We start from the raw sequence: 17,987 nt of genomic DNA on the forward strand, positions 1-17,987 counted from the left end.
CAATACTATTTGTTATATTCATAGAGATATTAAAGTTATTAGATGCAATGCGCACTAGCTACACATCACCGGAAAGGGAGGGTTGATGTCATCAACACATCTGCAGGTTTCTTTTTAAAATGTCAGTCTGTTATTTTATATGTACCACAAATTAATTTTTTCTCTAACCTTTCAAAAGCAAAGAAAATTAGACTTAAATATGTATCTTGCATCAAAGATTCCTCTTATCTTCATTGGCTCGATTGGTCTTTTGGTACTTGTCATAACCAATATTAATTATATTTAATATATAAGGGCTGTTTAGAGAATGCTTTAATTAGAATGTAACTCCGAATCATGTTTTGTAATACCCAGCAATATATTTCAATTTGTATTTCCCAGGAATGTGACGAACACGCCTAGATTAGCCGATTTTGTAACCCCGAAGAAACACAACTCTGCATACTGTAAAATTTACTGTTATTGTTGTTATAATATTATATATGTTTTATTTACAGAACACTTCATTCTCAAATCTAAAAGTTTGTTCAAATTGTTTAAAAACAAATCTTTATGTATTTTTAAATCATACCAGTATATTTTTAATTAATAAGTTAAAACAAAACAAATATTATGTAGTTTACAATAATACAAATATAATTTGATTCAAACGTTACTTTATAATATATTATAGTGCCTTCAAAAGTTAAAACAAACTCTTTATTTTATTTCTCTTCCGATACAAAAACACAATAATATCCCATATTTTCGAACTCCCTCGAGGCGATAGTTCATAATCCATGCTGTATAGAAAATGTCGGTCTAGACAAATCAACGAGCTATCCCACAGACGTAATCAATGTTTAGTTCTCTATTTTGTGGTTTGGCCACTTAGATTGTTTTAAGTGGCCAAACCACTTGTAAATATATACGTACGGATCCAAGATACAACCCAATGACTTTAGCACAGCAGCTGTATTAATCCCGGAATATTCTATCGAGTTGACATTCAAACTACCTAGTCCCTCCTCGCAGAATGTCTAGAGAAGCTCTTTATTACTCTCTTATCGCTATCCGATCCCCGTATAATTATTTTCACAGATTCTTTGAGCGCAATTAATTCTCTAACAACCTGTCCAAATCTCATCAAAGCGAACTGTTATGTTCTATTAGATCTATTTTATGGAGACTGAGACTCCAATAGAGACGTGAATATAGCTTGGATTCCAGCCCACTCGGGTATCAGGGGAAACGAGCGAGTCGACGAACTGGCAAGAGAGGCTTTGACAAGTGGATTACCTCCTTCTTTCTTCTATTCGCAGATTTCAGACTAGTCCCTTCTATTCATGAACCAGGCTAGACATCATTGGGATGTCCAATGGATTAAAAGCAGCAAAACTAAGGGTTCCTGCTATAGAAGCTTGCAAAATCATATCCCTTCTCAACCCTGGTTTAAGTCTGCAAAATTGCCTAAAAGATTGGTATCCAACATTTGCAGGTTAAGAATTGGAGACTGCTGCGCTAACAGTCACTTGTTTAAAATTAACGTAGTTCCGAGTCCATCGTGTGAACTTACAAACATAAATTTTGCCATAAATGATGCTTGTTTCCTATCCTCACTTACCCCCGAAGTGATTCATCACATAGGAAGATTTCTGAGTGAGAATGGTGTGAACTTTTGGGAGGCTTCTATTTAATTTTTTTATTTATCCTTTTGTACATAATGTTAATAGTACATTAAAATCCCCAGTCTACATCAAATTATTTACATGGCAGAAATCATCCTTCATAGGATGAATTGCCAAAAAAAAAATATATTTCTCAGTTTGAAAAGCCTTTTTAATTAGAAAATTTCCAGAAAAAATATTATTCATCTCAATAAGGTTCATGATGCTGGAAAGGAAAAAGTTACCAAGCGACATGTCGCAATTCTACGGAAGAGCAAATTAAAGTTTTCTTTTTTTATTAATGAAGAATCTCGTATTTATCTCGTACATATGAATCACGCCAAAATTGTAAGTATGTATGTATGAGATTTAATACAAAAAACTTTAAATGGCTCTTCTGTAAAGATGCTACATGTCGCTTGGTAACTTTTTCCTCTCCAGTATTGGTGTGTAGCAAAAAAATCACATAATTTAAAGTTATATTTATTAAGTTAATTATTTCAGATACATTTTATAACCTGAAAATAATTATGTAAGTGTATTTCACTAATGGGGTAAAGCACAACATATTTGGTTGGTAAAATGCTTTGAAATTTTTCTACAGATGAAGATGTAGTCGACTGGACTTAATCGATGGACTGTGGAGGAGTGAAGTTGAAGTAGAACAAGCCGGATGTCTTACCCTAAAATTAACAAAAAAATATTTAATTACCCGCTTTGATAAACAAACTCAACACTTTAAAAAAATTCAAATATTTGCATTCTTATAATTTACCCAAATATTTCAAATTTTTTTTCAGCGGGTTGTAAATAACTAGCTTTTCAAAAATGAAAATCAAGTTGGGGCAGAGTGGGGTTTGTACCTCCAACCTTTGATCGGTGAGTCCGCGACACTAGCCACGAGACCACAACCCGATTCAAATCCTTTCTTAGCCGACAATTTTTTGATGGAGGAGTTGAGGAAATATATATGTTTAAACATGGGCATATTGATGAATGTTACACAGTATGTAAAGTGGCCACAACCAGCCGATGACAGGTCATAATAAGCCCTGTAAATGCCTAGACTTTCATATTTCCTTCTCAAAAATATTCTCCCTCTCTGTTTCAATAAATTTTCTTATCCATTTAAAACGCTTGATTTATTTTACTTAGTTTCGAATCAGTTGCTTATAACAATGATGCCACAAGGTTTCTGGACATGATTTACAGAGTTCCTCTGTCAAGCAGTAAAATAACCTTTTATTTTATCGTAATAGTTTTTTTTGTATTTGTAACTTATTGTAAAATGCAAAGAAAAAAATATAATAAACAAAAAATATAATAAAATACCTTTGCCAAGGAACAATAAAGTTGTGTTTTATTGGTCAGCATGGTCGTTAAAAACGAATTTGAAGTGATTAAATTAATGAGGAAGTTCAGTGCTACAGGAAATTGTGTGATGCTTTGCATCATAAAAGGAGCCTCATCCTCGGGGGACCACTGGTTAAACCTGAGGATATTAAAGAGCTCGCCCCCTACCTAATAGCCTGATACTTTACTTACCTGGGCTTGGGGGGGGGAGATTTATCAAAATGTAAACTCTCACTTTCCAGACAGTAGGCTCTTTATAGACCTGGGCTTAGGGGGGAGATTCAGCAAAATGTAAACTCTTTTTATTTAATATATCGTATATTATTTATTAATAAACTGGGTTGTGGTCCAGTGGCTAGTGTTGCGGACTCAAGGATCAGAGCTCCGAGGTTCAAACTCCACTCTACCCCAACTTGATTTCCATTTTCTAATAGTGAGTTATTTACAACTCGTAAATTATAAGAACGCTCATATTTCTTTATTTAAAAAAAAAAAGTACATATATATTTATTAAATTATTAGTTAAATTGGGACAGAGTTCATAATACTGTGTATCCTATTCATTTTCGTGAGTTTATTTACACTATGAAATTATTCAATTTAGTCTACTAGGTTTTTCATAACAATCCCATAATAAAAACAAATGATAGGTTTTGATGCTTTTCATTTTTTAGCAGATCTTTTACTTCTACTTTTGAAATATGAAAAATTTAGTAGCTAGCACATTTTTTGGCTGATATTATTCCCAACATGAACGACATTTAAAAATATTTTGGAAAGATGTTTATGTTTCACAGTCCCTTAAATATAAAGTCTAAGACTGATCATCTTACTTTCATGTAATAAATATTTGCTTATGATTATTGGAGTTGTAAAGGATCCCCGTTTGTTAAATTATCGCATCAATATACTTACAACTAAAACAGAGAAGGCGAAAAAGCTGATTCCAAAAACCAAAGTAGCGTTATAGGTCCTCTGCTTCGCGTTGTACGCTTCCTTCCAGGATCCACAAGGAACGGGAAGTTCGTTCATGCTAGGAGAAACATGCGTAGACTTGCCGTGACCGTGATATTGGCGCACTAGAAATAAATATTTTATTTGAAAAGAAATTAGTTTTTGTTCTTCATTAAGCAAAAAATACTCTTCGACTGTTTTAGTGAAAGAACAATTGATTTATTTTATAAAAGACCACAACCCATCTCAGTTACACTTAATATTTGCACATGCCCGAACTCCAAATATTTACTATTGAAATTTTGAACTTTTTTATTTACTTTATAAAAAAGATAACATTCCATTTCCGTGAACTTAAAAATTCAAATTCTGAAATAATAGTGTTGGATATAGACAACTAAATTTGTTTTTATGATTTATTTTTAAAAAGAAGCTCAATAAGTATTTCGGGTATATTTTCTTTTTTACAAACATATTTAATTAATGAAAACTGAGTGGTGTTTTTATTTTATTTATTTATTATGCTTTTTTAAGTTAGTTCATAATTTCTTGAAAACTAATATAAACTTTGATTGATGTTACAATTTTTTATCGAAATTGCTCAAGAGCATATTTTTTCAAGTTAATTTTCAATATTTCAATGCCCTCTATTTCCTTTATTTATTACGGTAACTCAGTGTACAGCTTCAATACCTTGGATTTTTTTTTTTAAGGAATTACCCGCTAAGCCTCTATTTTGAGGCTTGTCAGCAGGCAGGATAGAGGGGATATGGAAGAAAGTAATGATAAATACACCACAACACCCAGACCAATTGAGAAAAAAGTCTTTCTTGAATTTTTTTTCGCAACTGGCGGGAATCGAACCCGCGACGCCAGTTTCACGGTTGGCCATCTAACCAACTGCGCCACGGCGCCTGTCGATGAGTTTTGAGACTCTGTAGTTTCTCTGTCTCCCTAGTTTCATATGTATGGCATTGTTGGTTAAATATTATTATATTTTTTATTTTATTTACCCCCTTAATTTTTTTATGTTTAAAAATGGCTACATTATATTTTATTTGTAGCGTTACTGTGAGCAAGACAATTTCTCTGTTTATTCTTTCTACATTGGAAACATGTTTTTTTTGTAATGAGAACTTATTAAGTGTAATCCTCATCGCCTTATTTTGAAGAATTTGTATATTTTAAATTTCCCTTGCATTACATAAAAAAAGAATGAAAGAACATAGATTGAATATGTTTTCCATAAAGATAATGTTTTCATAAATAATGAAAAAAGAATATGAGTATGTCTTTTATACGCTGATGATGCCGTGATTCTTGTCAGCAACAAAGAGGACCTGCAATTCTCAGTAACAATAGACTACGACGTATGCAAGGGGAGCGATTTGCTGAATGTTGGTAAGTCAAATACGGTGGTTTTTGAAAGAAATGAAAGTATGACGAAATGTGAGATCACTGTGAACGAGGTGGGTTATCTTGATACAGGTAGATGAATTTGAGTATCTGGGAAGTATGTTCACTAGGGATAAAAATACTGAGAAAGATATTGAAAGAAGGGTAAATGCCGGGATTAGTGCAAACGGTGCACTAAAATCAACTTTGGAAAATAAATGTTTGTCGCAGGAGGCGAAATTAGCCGTTTAATATGGAATCTTGATTCCAATACTTATGGAATTGTAAAAACAAGGATGAAAGTAGGCTGAATGCTGTCAAAATGCAATCTCTCGGGCGAAAATAAAAATTGATTGAATTATTTCACATACTAGGCAACACCCGAAAACAATTTTCAAATGTTTAAGCTTCTTGGACCAGTTGGTTTTATTACAATATTTTGAGATTGTCCAAATGTTGTTTCAATTATATGCAAAATGGTGAATGTTACACAGTGTGTAAAGTGGCCACTTAAACCAGCCAACGACAGGTCATAAGATAAGCCCTGTAAATGCCTAGACTTACATATTTCTTTCTCTAAAATGTTCTGAATCTTAATTGTAATTTTTTTTATTTATTATTAATTGTGCAATGAGCATTTTAATGACTTCTTAGGGGATGAAATCCAGTCTTTTGTCAACAAAAATTTGGATAATCTCAAAATATTATAATGAAATAAATGAATTGATAACTTAAAAGTGATTATAATTTTTCTTTACCACTATACCAGAGTGAATCTGACGTTTAGTAACCAATCAATTTGTAAAACAAGAATCTTTTCAACATTTCAACCCGCTAAGCCTCCATTTTAGAGGTTTGTTTGGCTAGTTTCACAGTTAGCCGTCTAACAAACTGCACCACAGTGCCTGCAATCATCGCAAACTGATGATCTTTTGAAATAATAAATAGAAAAATTGTGCAAAATTGTCGGATTGATATTAACATGGGTATAAGAATACTTTTTACAGTTTTCTGTTAACGCTACCGACACCAACAAAATATTACTTAAGTATTTTTTTAATTATTTTAATAGCATGCCCATTCAGTAATTTTCTCAGATAATTACTAATAAATATTGTAGTCTTTACAATAAATATGTCATATATTTATGATTAATTTTTAGTCGACGAAACAATAATGGTAATTTTCAATGCGTTGGTTTTACTTTCCTCGCTAAAATTGACAAAACCAAAGAGTTTTTGTAAGGTTATGTAAGTTACATAATACAAACATCTAAACAAAATATACATTTTGGAGATTTTCAAAAATACATATCGCAAATCGATGTTAAAAAAGGAAATAAATAACATATAATGAATGCCATTGATTATAAGAATCTACATATTTTTTAAAAAAGAAAATTATTTTCGTGATTTGAATGACGTTTTCATTCAATCCGTAATAAACGGTAACGCGAATGATAGAAGAAAATGATCAAGGAAACGTTTGAAATAAAATGAATTTACCATTTCTGGCGAGACAATTCACAATCGGACGCACGGACTGCATTTTAATTTGTTCTTATTCAGAAAATGAAATACGAGACAGCGACAGCGATGGAAAATCGAAGTCTTCCAAGAGGTGTGATAAGAAGATAAAGTGATGGAATTCTATGAAATAAACCTTGTTTCGACATGCTACTTCGAATTTCGCTCTTATGTACGTTACATTAGAGCACATATTAGTAATTATTAAGTAAGGTGGAACCCTACACACAATTTTGGTTGGGTAATTTTTTCCAAGTAATGGTATCATTAAAACTCCATAGACGACTTAGCGGTCACCGTTTTTGACGTTTATGATTTCATGTTTTCGGTCCCTAGTTTCTGTCAAATTCTACTGTCAGATTACTAAGTTTGATAATTTGGTCTTGATCGAAGCATGTCATCTTCTGTCTGGTTAACTGACGAGTTATCCGCTGAAATCAAACAAAATGACAATTTTCACGAAAATGCAGAGCTCGCTGTCAAAGGTTTGATTAATTTTGTGTTTTAACTCCCGTGAGGTATTAAATAAATCAAACGCATTTATTGAGGTTATGTTTTCAGATGTTTTTAATGGAAAATTGGATATTACAGTTCTGGTGGAACGTTTATCGGGTGTCCTAACCGACATTAACCCCGAATTCAGAGCCAGAGGAATGCAGTTTTTTTCAAAGATTTTAGCTTTTTTACCGATCGAACAACTCTCTGAGGCGCAACTCAATTTTATTGCCGCGTTTTACGTAGACAGATTGAAGGATAATCACAGGGTGATACCGCCGGTTTTAGAAGGAGTGGTGGCTCTATCTAAAATGAAGAATTTACCGAAAGACACACCGAGTCAATTTCTAATGGCTATATACAACAATGTCCCTTGTCAACAACAAGTTCGAGTTGATAGAAACAACATTTACTCTATCATCAGCACATTCCTGCAACGGTATCCAGAAGGTACGTATTGTTTAAATATATTACATAAGTCGATTTTGTCACTCATATGATTACAATACTCTGTATCTTTACGCCAAATATCATTGTTATACTGATGAAACCTTCTAAATGACAATATTTGAGAAAGTCAAAAATACAGTTAAGTTTATTTTAGTTTCAAAGTTAGCATCTATTTATGCATCTACCATCTCCCAGGAAGCAAGCAACTGTGAATCAAATGTTTTTTCAGTTATGTACTAGTAAAAGGACAATGGACCCTGAATACCTAAAACACCCACCCTTTGATTATCAACCGCCACTTTCGTCATCTTGTTAACAAAAAAAGTGTTAAGGAATGCTATCTTTGTGTAGTTTTTTACCGTTTACTTTTTCTGCTGTTGCATGTTTACTAAACTTGCCAAACTTACTAGTTCTTTGCTCGATGTATTATCATTGTATTTTTTTTGTAAACTTTTTAAAATCATTTTTGTGTTGCTGGAATTCCACTCGTCGATGCTCATTGTAGCTGCAAGACTTTTTGTGAGGTTAGCTTTCATATTATATCTAAATTAAACTTCAACTGTAAATGGGGTCTATATTTATAACCGCCCATGCGCTCTGTAGCTGCAGAACATGTAATCTAAATTCTATTTGTAAACGATTTGGCTTTGATAATTTTTTTTCCAAAATACTGTTTTTTTTAAAAGTAATAATATTATACACAAATATCATGGTATTGTAATATTTCTTAACATTTCTATTGTAATTGTGTATAGCTATTTCCGTTACTATCTTTGTCGTCTTGTGAAGAAATTGTGAAAGGTGTATCGTAACTTATTCATTTGTATTATTTTACCTTAATGAATGTATTCCTGTCGAATGACCAAATTAAACAAAAATGTTACCTACTTTCATGTTTTTCTTTTAACACCATTTTCAACGAGTTGTAAATAGATCACTATTAGAAAATAGGAATCAGGTTGTGGTAGACTGAGGTTTCTGAGTGAGAACTTCAGTTGCCAGTTTCAAAACTTGCTCTTTTTGTATACATATTTCATTTAAAAAGCCACTCTTGCTAGGAATTATACCCGGAACCTGCTCGGTCGTCAACTTCTAGATATTATGATAATTTATCAGATAGTCAAATTCAATGTACAAAATTATTAAAGGAATAGTGCTAAGATATTTCCAAAATAAACTATAAAATAATGAGTTTCTTCTTAACTATGCAATAAAAGGATCTGAAATTATAAGACTGGAAAAGAAATCCAAAACCATGTCCCAGAATTGCCTTATGTTCGATGAAATAAAGTTTTTTAAAGAAATGCCAGAAGATATACATAAATATTTTTTTTTTAATAATTACATAATTAGTCCGCCTAATTACTTATTCTTTGTACTTTAAGATTGAAACAAATGTATTTAAAATAAAATGTAAAGAGTTTGTATTATGTAAAAAATACTAGGTTAGATGGAAAATAGGTAGTGAATATACATAAATTATTGATCGAAGTATATATATATAAAACAACAGTGTAAAGATTATAAATTAGGACAATAGTGAATGTCAGAATAAGCAGGTACATATAAATGTAAATATTGTGTTGTATAGTATTAGATAATGATTATTATCATAAAACTAAATAAATAAAATAATAATTGTGTTAACCGCGTATTCTACAAAATGGACGTAACTGTTTATAATTAAATCCAATTTTTATTTAAAATTTGAATTATATTCACTCGGCAGAGTAAACTAGGATCTATTTTATTATGTATTGTCCTGTTGCAGAACTTAAATCCATGGGGTCTGATCTCGTGTATGGAGTAATATCCGCTATGGATGGTGAGAGGGATCCTCGGAACTTACTATTTCTATTTTCTATTCTTCCCTCATTTCTCCGAATTATCCCTCTCGGACATTTGGCTGAAGAAATGTTCGAAGTAATCGCCTGTTACTACCCAGTAGACTTCAATTCTCCAGTCGGGGACCCTAATGCCATCACGCGAAATGATTTAGCTGAAAAATTGTGCCTTTGTCTCTGCGCCACTCCGAGCTTCGCCGAATTTTGCCTCACACTGTTGTTGGAAAAGTTAGATTCTCAACTGAGACTTGCCAAGTTGGATTCCCTTAAACTTCTTGTAAGTGTTACCACAATTTAGCCTACTGAATGTATTCAAAATTGTATTTTGTCATTTAATCAATGATTTATTTTTTCAGAAACAATGTTGTTGTGTATTTTCATCCACTCACTTGGACCCACATCTCCAAAAAATTTGGTCAATATTAAGCGTTGAATTATCAAATAAGGGCGATGATGAGATGACTCAAAGTGCGCATGACGCGTTGCAAGCAATTGTTAATAATTTGTGTTCAGATGATTCACAACCAAATATAAGTGACTCGTTTTTAAAACAAATTCTTCTCTCAATGAAGCTTTTATTAGCAGACGCTAAAACCAAAACTGCTTTAGAGTTCCCTCTGAAAGTTTTTCTCACAATGGCTAATGCGTCTGAAAAATCTTGCCTATTTATTACTGAAAACGTTGTTCCCCTCTTAATTGTACATTACCATTTAAATTTGGATGAAACTCTACAAAGTTCTTCTCTCAAATGGTTTGCCCTTGCGTTTGCAACCTGCAAAAACTGGAATTTAATCCCTCAAATTTCTAACCACTTTGAACAAATTGCAAACATGTGCATAAATGCACTGAATGGCTCTAATGTAGACTTGAAAATTTGCAGCCTGAATACAATTGCCGCGATTGCTGAAATTATTCGACCCGATGATGTGAAAACACTTTGTCAAATCCTCGATCGAAATATCCACAATGATTTAAACTCGTCAGTATCGGATTATAGCAAGAAATGTTTATTGAAATTAGCATCGAAAGATACCAAGATGTATTCTGATTACATTGCGGACAAACTAAATTTAGAAGAAATAATTGACGATAACATATTATTAGAGAAAAGATTGGACCTTTTATGTTGTTTATCCAGTGTAAATACATTTACAGACTGTGTCTTAAATAAATTCATCGATATGTTTTCGACTCATGATTCCAAGGCTTACATTATTATTGCTGTGCTATTGAAAAACTTCGAAGATGACTCTCTATTTAATGACGATGCTATATGCGAGAGGCATACAAAATATAATATTCTGAAATGCTCTCTGCAGTGGTCTGAGCAAAATATGAATTTGAACAACACAGAAGTCTTAGACAACGTATCAAAATTAATTATCAAAATAGTGAAAACATTAGGATGTGAACTTCAATCTGATATCTTCAATTTGTATTTGCCAGGTTATGTCAATCAACTACTTTTGAATAACAAATTGATTATACTTATAGAGGCGTTGTTAAATTCTTCGCGACAAGAAGTTGAAATTGTAGAAATCCAAGATATATTGTCACACGCTACAAATTTGGCTGTGAATGAGAATAATTGTTTTATCCGCCGCAAGTCATGTCTATTGATGGCAAATATTTTAAATAAGCATTGCAAAAAAGAAAAGTTTTCTAAGCATTATATAAAAATAAAAGAAAATTTAAACAAATTAATGGAGATCAACATGAAAGAAGAACAATATCCAAACATTATTGTTTTATACTCCTGGTTAGTGAAAAGTCTTTTTCTAAATGGGCATACTGATGCGCCGTATTGGCTTGGAAAGGTAATCATTTTAATATTAATGAGAATACTAAAGATGTATATTTCTTTTTTTATTGTAACAATAAATTCTTCTTTTTTCTAGTTGACTGAACTTTTGGGTAGTGAAAAATGGTGCCTCCATGCAGCTAAAAGCTTTAAATTAATCATGGCTGACAGTTCAGAGGTTCTGAATACTAATTGCTATTGCATCATCGGTTTACTGTATCGTCAGAAAGTTTTCCAGTTGTTCATGGCGCATACGGATAAATTAGAGAAAGGTGTAAATCGAGAACCCTATCTCTTAGCTTGGGCGTACATTATTCAATCTGTATCTAAAACGGTACTTCAAATGGAATCTTTAAAGGTTAAACAAATAATAACTACATTCATATCATTGTTTTGTGTTTATATAATTCTATAAATATTTGTAAATGCTGTATTGAATTCCAGGTATCTTCAATCTTGATAGATTCTTTAGACTTTGTCGAAAAGGAGCTTCTTCTTACTACATTGGAAACATTATCATTTCTGATTCAGATGAAAAATCCGAATATAGGCAGCAGTTTGCAGTCTCTAATTCCCCGTCTAATCAAACTCACTACACTTGAAGGAGTTATGGTCTGTCACAAATGAAGTACTTTAAATATGTATGTCAAATAAATTACTTAAATTGAGTAATTTTAATGTGGTATTTTTTTTGTGTTCTAGAATGTTCGCATGAGCAGTTTGCAATGTTTGTATGACATTGGCAACTCCTACCCCACAGTCCTTCTACTTCCATATAAAGAAGATGTGATATCCCAACTCTCCGTAACTTTAGATGACCGCAAAAGGTTAGTTCGCCGTGTCGCTGTGAAGGCGAGAACTAGATGGTTTCTTGTTGGATCGCCCGGAGAGGACAAAATCAAATCTTAATAAATATCGGAATATTATCAACCTAATTTGGTCATTCTGAACAATTGACACAAAGCATTTTATTTAAAATTTCTCTAATACATTCTTCACAGCTAGACAAATTGAGCTTGTCATCTTAGGAAAAAATACCATTTTTTACATTATGTTATCTGAAAAATTGTTACAATTTAGTGCGAGAAAAGTATTTTTTTAGGTTTTACCAAAGTTGTACATTGAACAACAGTTTATTAATATTTTATAAGCGGCATTTACTATATTATAAATATTATCCTTTGACATGGTCATCCTCGTGACTATCAAAGCATTTGTCAATATGTCGTATATGTTATATGTCAATATTTTTTATTGAAAAAATTATTACATATAAATATAAAATAAAATAGTAATATCCTTGATCGTTTAAAACTGTAATGTATCATCCAAATATTATTAACATAACCTACACAAGTACTGTGTTTGTGTTTCCTGTAATATTTCCATATTTGGGACAATAACTTGGGTAGATTTTTATAAATATTTTCAGGAAATTCTTATTCAATGTTAAATCTTAAACCAAAGATACCAAATGCATTCAGTTCCCTAAATTATACTGGAAATTTTTCACAAGTTTCCCTTTGTAAAATAAAATATTGTGATTTGGACAAATAATGATGTTAACATGTATTGGTATAAAAATATTTATGGGAGATGTTAAAAAAACTAATATGAATAGTGGGTAATGTGTTGTCTTTAGATTATTGTATCGAATACTATGTAGTTATAAGTATTGTCAATGTGGAGCTAAAGGGAATATAAAATTAACCAGTTTTATATTATTTAATGGTTATATGTAATTATGGTGCATGGAACATGTTATGTACGTATGTTATGCCTATAAAACTGGCGATGTTTGAACAAAAGGCAGAAAAAGTAATATCACAATGTCCTCGTCTAGTTATAAAAGTTTGATTTATAAAATTTTAATAATAAAATTTAATAACCTGATAGTTGTTGCATGTATATTTTATTATATATGAAGCTGTCTGGTATAAATAATATTTGTCATTTAGTCTTGTTGACAATTTGAATCGTACAATTTTTTTAATAACCAAACATAATGTCATTATGTTATATTATAATAATCAAAACCATACAAAACAACATTGTCACAGTCATGGCAAATTTATGAACAAGCAAGTCGAGCTATTTAAAACACCATTTGAAAAATAAATATATTTTTTAATAGTGTGATTGATATTTATTCAATTAATTTTTTTTTCATTATAAAAACACAAATAGCAATGCGAATTTGGCAAACTGAGAAAACTAATAATCTTATTGGAACAATAAAATATTATGAAATTAGGCAGTTTACTTTGTAAATTCTGCACATTACTTTATAAAACTCTCGCATGTGTTATGTACATTAAGAATAAGATGCATTTTTTCATATCACATTTTTATTTACTGATATGCTAACTATACCTATCTTAAGTGTAAAAAAATCCCGCCTTCATGAACAGATTTTTAATGCTGTTAAAGTTTCGATTTATAATTCTGAGACAATAAATGTAACTTGTGTATTTTTCATTGTTTGTGGATAAACTTTTTTGGGGGCCTGATGTCTTTTTTCTCTCTCCGTAGTTGCCTGAAAACAATTGTTACGAAAATACCTAATTTACTATATTTAATAATGTAAAGCCATCCTTTTTAGCTCTCAAACTTTTGAGCATTTTTATAATTTGTTGAATGTTCCTGCTACTACTACTACCATCACGCCATTTCTCCGTAGGGGTAGGCAGAGAGAATGGACCGCCACACACGTCTATCCTGGCATACACTCCTAGCCTCTTCCACATTCATACATCTTGTCATACATGCCCTTTGGTTCTGTCTGCTTTTGACATGACCAGACTTAAGATTTAGGTTTATCTGATCATGCCACGTCTTCCTTGGTCGTCCTCGTCTAACGTTGCCGTTCATTTTTGCCATATATACTTGTTTTACCATTCTCTCGTCGTCCATTCGTTCTACGTGACCAAACCATCTCAGAGACCCTTTCTTAATCTTATCAATGTTCCTGCATAAATTTTTTGTTACTCTGCATGTCCACATTTTAAATGATGCATTACTTTTACCTCGGCAGATTCCATTTACATATCTATTCCGAATAAGATATCACATTATTTGTAAAATTTTAACAAATTAAATTTGATAGGCATATTTTACAAAATTTGAATTTTTGTCCTTTTAATTTTATATGGGTTATGAGCTTATCATCATTATTAGCTGTTATTTGATTTGCATAAGGTTTTGACTTAAAAAAATATATTTTTGGATCAAACAAACTATCATGCCATTTTTGCATACAGATCTCACTTCCTCTATATTCATACATTTTCTCACGCATGCATTATTCTGACTTGGACATGTCCATCTCCAAGTATTTGTTGAATTCTGCCATGCCATGTCTTTCTTGTTATTTGCACCCATCAACATTCGCATCGTAAATCCTTTTAGCCATTATTTTACTGTCCATTTGCTTTACATGTCCAAACCAATGCAGCACTTCTTAATTTTATCAGTAATGGTTGTCTCAGCCTTGCAAAATGCACAGAGCTAAACATTTGTCCACCTACTATGCATAGTTTTACGATACATTTGCCTTAGAGACCGCATTTCTTTTCAGATCAAATTTATGATCACGTTTCTTAATTAAATTTTTCTTTCGACACATTATAAACATATTTTGCAAAATACATACATACCTTTAAATGAGATTTATTTGATCAATTTTCGACCCCTCCGCATGAGAAAGCTAGTAACTGATTAATAATATACTTTGATTACAATTTTTTTATGTAAAATTCAAAATTCTAATGATCAGTTATAAATCAATAAATTGATTATTAAATTAATTAAGTCAATAAATCTACATACTAGTAAACATAAACAGAATAGGAGAAATCTCATAAAGATAATTTGTGGGTTATAATGACATACGCGGAATGGGGTTCATATTTTTCATGACTTAATTAAAATTGTGTTATTTTTAAATTAAGTTATTATTAGGTAAAAACATGTACCATGATTGTTAATTGAATACCAATTAAAATATTTTTTATATGTTGGGTTAATTTATTGTTATTATTATTCATTTTAATTTCCTCTTTTTCTTTGCTATGTGGACATCTGGTGATGTCTGGTGACGCTTCCGAAGACTGTTTCTAGCCACTTGCCTTTTATCATGTTTATATTGTTAATTCTGCATCTTCAAATTGAAGGTGTCCCTTCACAAAACTCTACCTTTACTGAAGATTCAGAAATATAAGGAATAAAATTCAAACAATAATTCTGTGGCATCGATCTATAAGGGCCAATGTCGGATTGAATTTTTTTCTTTCCAACATTTTGAAGAGAGTATGTCAATTAAAAAATATACGTATTGAACTACTTGTATTGAACTACTACTTATGTGATAATATTTTTTTTACTAATATTAGTTTCAAACAGTTCATTGTAATGCCACAAAATTGACAACAAATTACTCTCCTGTATTATTGCAATTTATAAAATGGGTCCTTTTAGATCCGAGCCGCAGAATTATCGACAAACTTTTGAGAAACATAAAGAACACAATTTAAACTTCTGTTTTTTATTGCATTTTACACTACAAGAGGCAAACATTGTTTAACATTACTAGATCATACAATATTTAGGAAGAATTATTCATTGCGAAGGCTTCTTGAGATCACTTTGGCAACAAAAAGTATATTTATAAACAAATAATACTCGTCATTTAATAAATATGCATGTTTTCCAACATCGCTTTACTTACAATTATTTGATTCATACCTCGCAGAACATAATTTAAAACCGATACTTAAAGTAGGTATTGAGGTAATAGAAGTATTTATAAATATCATATATATATATATATATATACCTATGTATCAACCGTGTTCAGAACAAAGGCTTTAAACAGCAATTTTATTTTGGAAAAAGCCGTTTCATTATTGCAAATATGTTTTAAACCAATTGCGTGGATGTCTCGTACACATTCTGGCAAAAGGATTTAAGCCAATAGACGTATGCAAATCAAATCCTTTCACTAAAATGTGTATAAGACCGCAATTAGTTTAAAACACTAATGTGTTCTAATGAAATAATCTCAGAGATAACTTTTAAACTCTCACTTAAACTTACCCACTTAAACTCGCTATCCACTTATAGAGATGCCCTTTCGCTCTATTGCATAGAACTAAAGCATTCAAAATTTTTGGTTTAACAACAAATGTTTAACGGACGGTTTCAGTTTGTACTTGCAATTCTCGACCTGAGTACTTATGGCCCGTTGTATCGCTGTAAACTGCAGATAACTTCGTGATTGATAATCAAAGAATGGTTTTTGTTAGCATGGGCGACTATAAGCGGGTGGCGTATTACTACTCTGAGGAAATATTGAAACCATTTTTTTCCAGAATTGTTGTTTCAAGCCTTTGTCCTGAACACGGGTTGATATAATACTAAACATAATATTGTTACAAATGTAGTGATACTACATTAGTTTACAAATACGTACAAAGAGATATCTATTGTAAAAAGTTCTTACTATTTTATTTCAAATTATTTATTAAACTAATATGTTTCTAAGAGTTTGCGGATGATTTTATTTATCTCATTGAAATGTTCACTACGCCGACAACTACAAAAGTCTTATTTTCATCAGGTACAGTAGAAAATATAAACAAAAGAAAAATTATCTACATCAGACTATTGCGACCTTACTTAGACAGTTAAAAAATATATTTAAATATACAAGTACACACAAGTTTAAAATTTAGTATGATTAGCACACGATATGTAGGTACATATATGCAAAGCACAATTAGTCATGCATTTAAGCTTTCTTTTCACATTGAATTATGTCTTGGTAAAGAAAAAGCTCATTAACATACATACTTTTAATACATTTCTATGTTTTCATTTGATTTTTTAATTTCTTGTTTGAAATTTTGGACTAAAAATATTTCATACAGCCATTAAAAACTGACATGAAAAATAGACTTAGACAAAACGATATCAATATTTGTTTTACTGGTATTTTTTACGAATTAATTTGGAAAAATATTGATTTTATCACGGTATTTGAATTGCCTGTCAAAATATAAATACTGTAAAATCGGAACTGACTAGTTATAAATGCAAATTTGATTATAAAAGTTTACCATAAATAAGTCATAAGAATAGGATATTCAAGAATAATGTCCAAAATATTATATATATTTAGAATGGATTTTTACAAGTCTAATGATGTATGGATCAATGTATTCGAAACTATTTTAATTTATAGTTTTCAGGTTTAAAAATTGGCACGCACAAAATGGCTCGTCACGTCATGTCATTTTGATGTCACACATCATGGCCGCTCCGAATATACATGGCATACAAGTGTGCCAGGAAACATCATACGTGCAATTTGTCCCATTGGAAGCGAAACTTCTCGTTTTGGGTAATTCAAATTATGCATATTTTAAAGCTTTGTAGAAAATTTATCTGACGTAAAAAATAATAATATCGTTACAATCGTAATTTTTTTCTTAATAATAATTACATACATTTCTCTAAATATTTT

At 31.3% G+C, this 17,987-nt stretch overlaps 2 protein-coding genes across 2 annotated transcripts; one reads left to right on the forward strand and one right to left on the reverse strand.

Annotated features, from left to right (window-relative positions):
- Positions 1 to 2,113: 2,113 nt before the first annotated feature.
- Positions 2,114 to 7,011, reverse strand: COX7B (Cytochrome c oxidase subunit 7B). Its single transcript, XM_088235134.1, has 3 exons — positions 6,854 to 7,011; positions 3,915 to 4,078; positions 2,114 to 2,329 (listed from the first exon to the last, which is right to left on the reverse strand). Exons 1-3 carry the CDS (start codon positions 6,894 to 6,896, stop codon positions 2,273 to 2,275), a joined length of 264 nt encoding a protein of 87 aa, XP_088091260.1. The 5' UTR covers positions 6,897 to 7,011; the 3' UTR covers positions 2,114 to 2,272.
- A 140-nt stretch (positions 7,012 to 7,151) lies between these two features.
- Mms19 (MMS19 nucleotide excision repair protein) lies at positions 7,152 to 12,554 on the forward strand. The gene is made up of 7 exons (XM_088235140.1): positions 7,152 to 7,359; positions 7,436 to 7,819; positions 9,591 to 9,940; positions 10,020 to 11,480; positions 11,562 to 11,822; positions 11,909 to 12,076; positions 12,167 to 12,554. Exons 1-7 carry the CDS (start codon positions 7,269 to 7,271, stop codon positions 12,371 to 12,373), a joined length of 2,922 nt encoding a protein of 973 aa, XP_088091266.1. The 5' UTR covers positions 7,152 to 7,268; the 3' UTR covers positions 12,374 to 12,554.
- Positions 12,555 to 17,987: the final 5,433 nt, after the last annotated feature.

Source organism: Micrasema longulum, unplaced genomic scaffold (genome assembly GCF_059751315.1).
Source record: "Micrasema longulum isolate JH-2025_06_02 unplaced genomic scaffold, ASM5975131v1 h1tg001338l, whole genome shotgun sequence".
In the NCBI taxonomy this organism is placed as follows: Eukaryota; Metazoa; Arthropoda; class Insecta; order Trichoptera; family Brachycentridae; genus Micrasema; species Micrasema longulum.

Coding starts and splice junctions, on each gene's coding strand:
- Mms19 (XM_088235140.1), top strand. CDS start 7,269: ATGTCATCTTCTGTCTGGTTAACTGACGAGTTATCCGCTGAAATCAAA. Junction 11,481..11,561: donor CGCCGTATTGGCTTGGAAAG/GTAATCATTTTA, acceptor TCTTTTTTCTAG/TTGACTGAACTTTTGGGTAG. Junction 11,823..11,908: donor TTCAAATGGAATCTTTAAAG/GTTAAACAAATA, acceptor ATTGAATTCCAG/GTATCTTCAATCTTGATAGA.
- COX7B (XM_088235134.1), bottom strand. CDS start 6,896: ATGCAGTCCGTGCGTCCGATTGTGAATTGTCTCGCCAGAAATG. Junction 4,079..6,853: donor GAATTGTCTCGCCAGAAATG/GTAAATTCATTT, acceptor ATTTATTTCTAG/TGCGCCAATATCACGGTCAC. Junction 2,330..3,914: donor TCGCCTTCTCTGTTTTAGTT/GTAAGTATATTG, acceptor TGTTAATTTTAG/GGTAAGACATCCGGCTTGTT.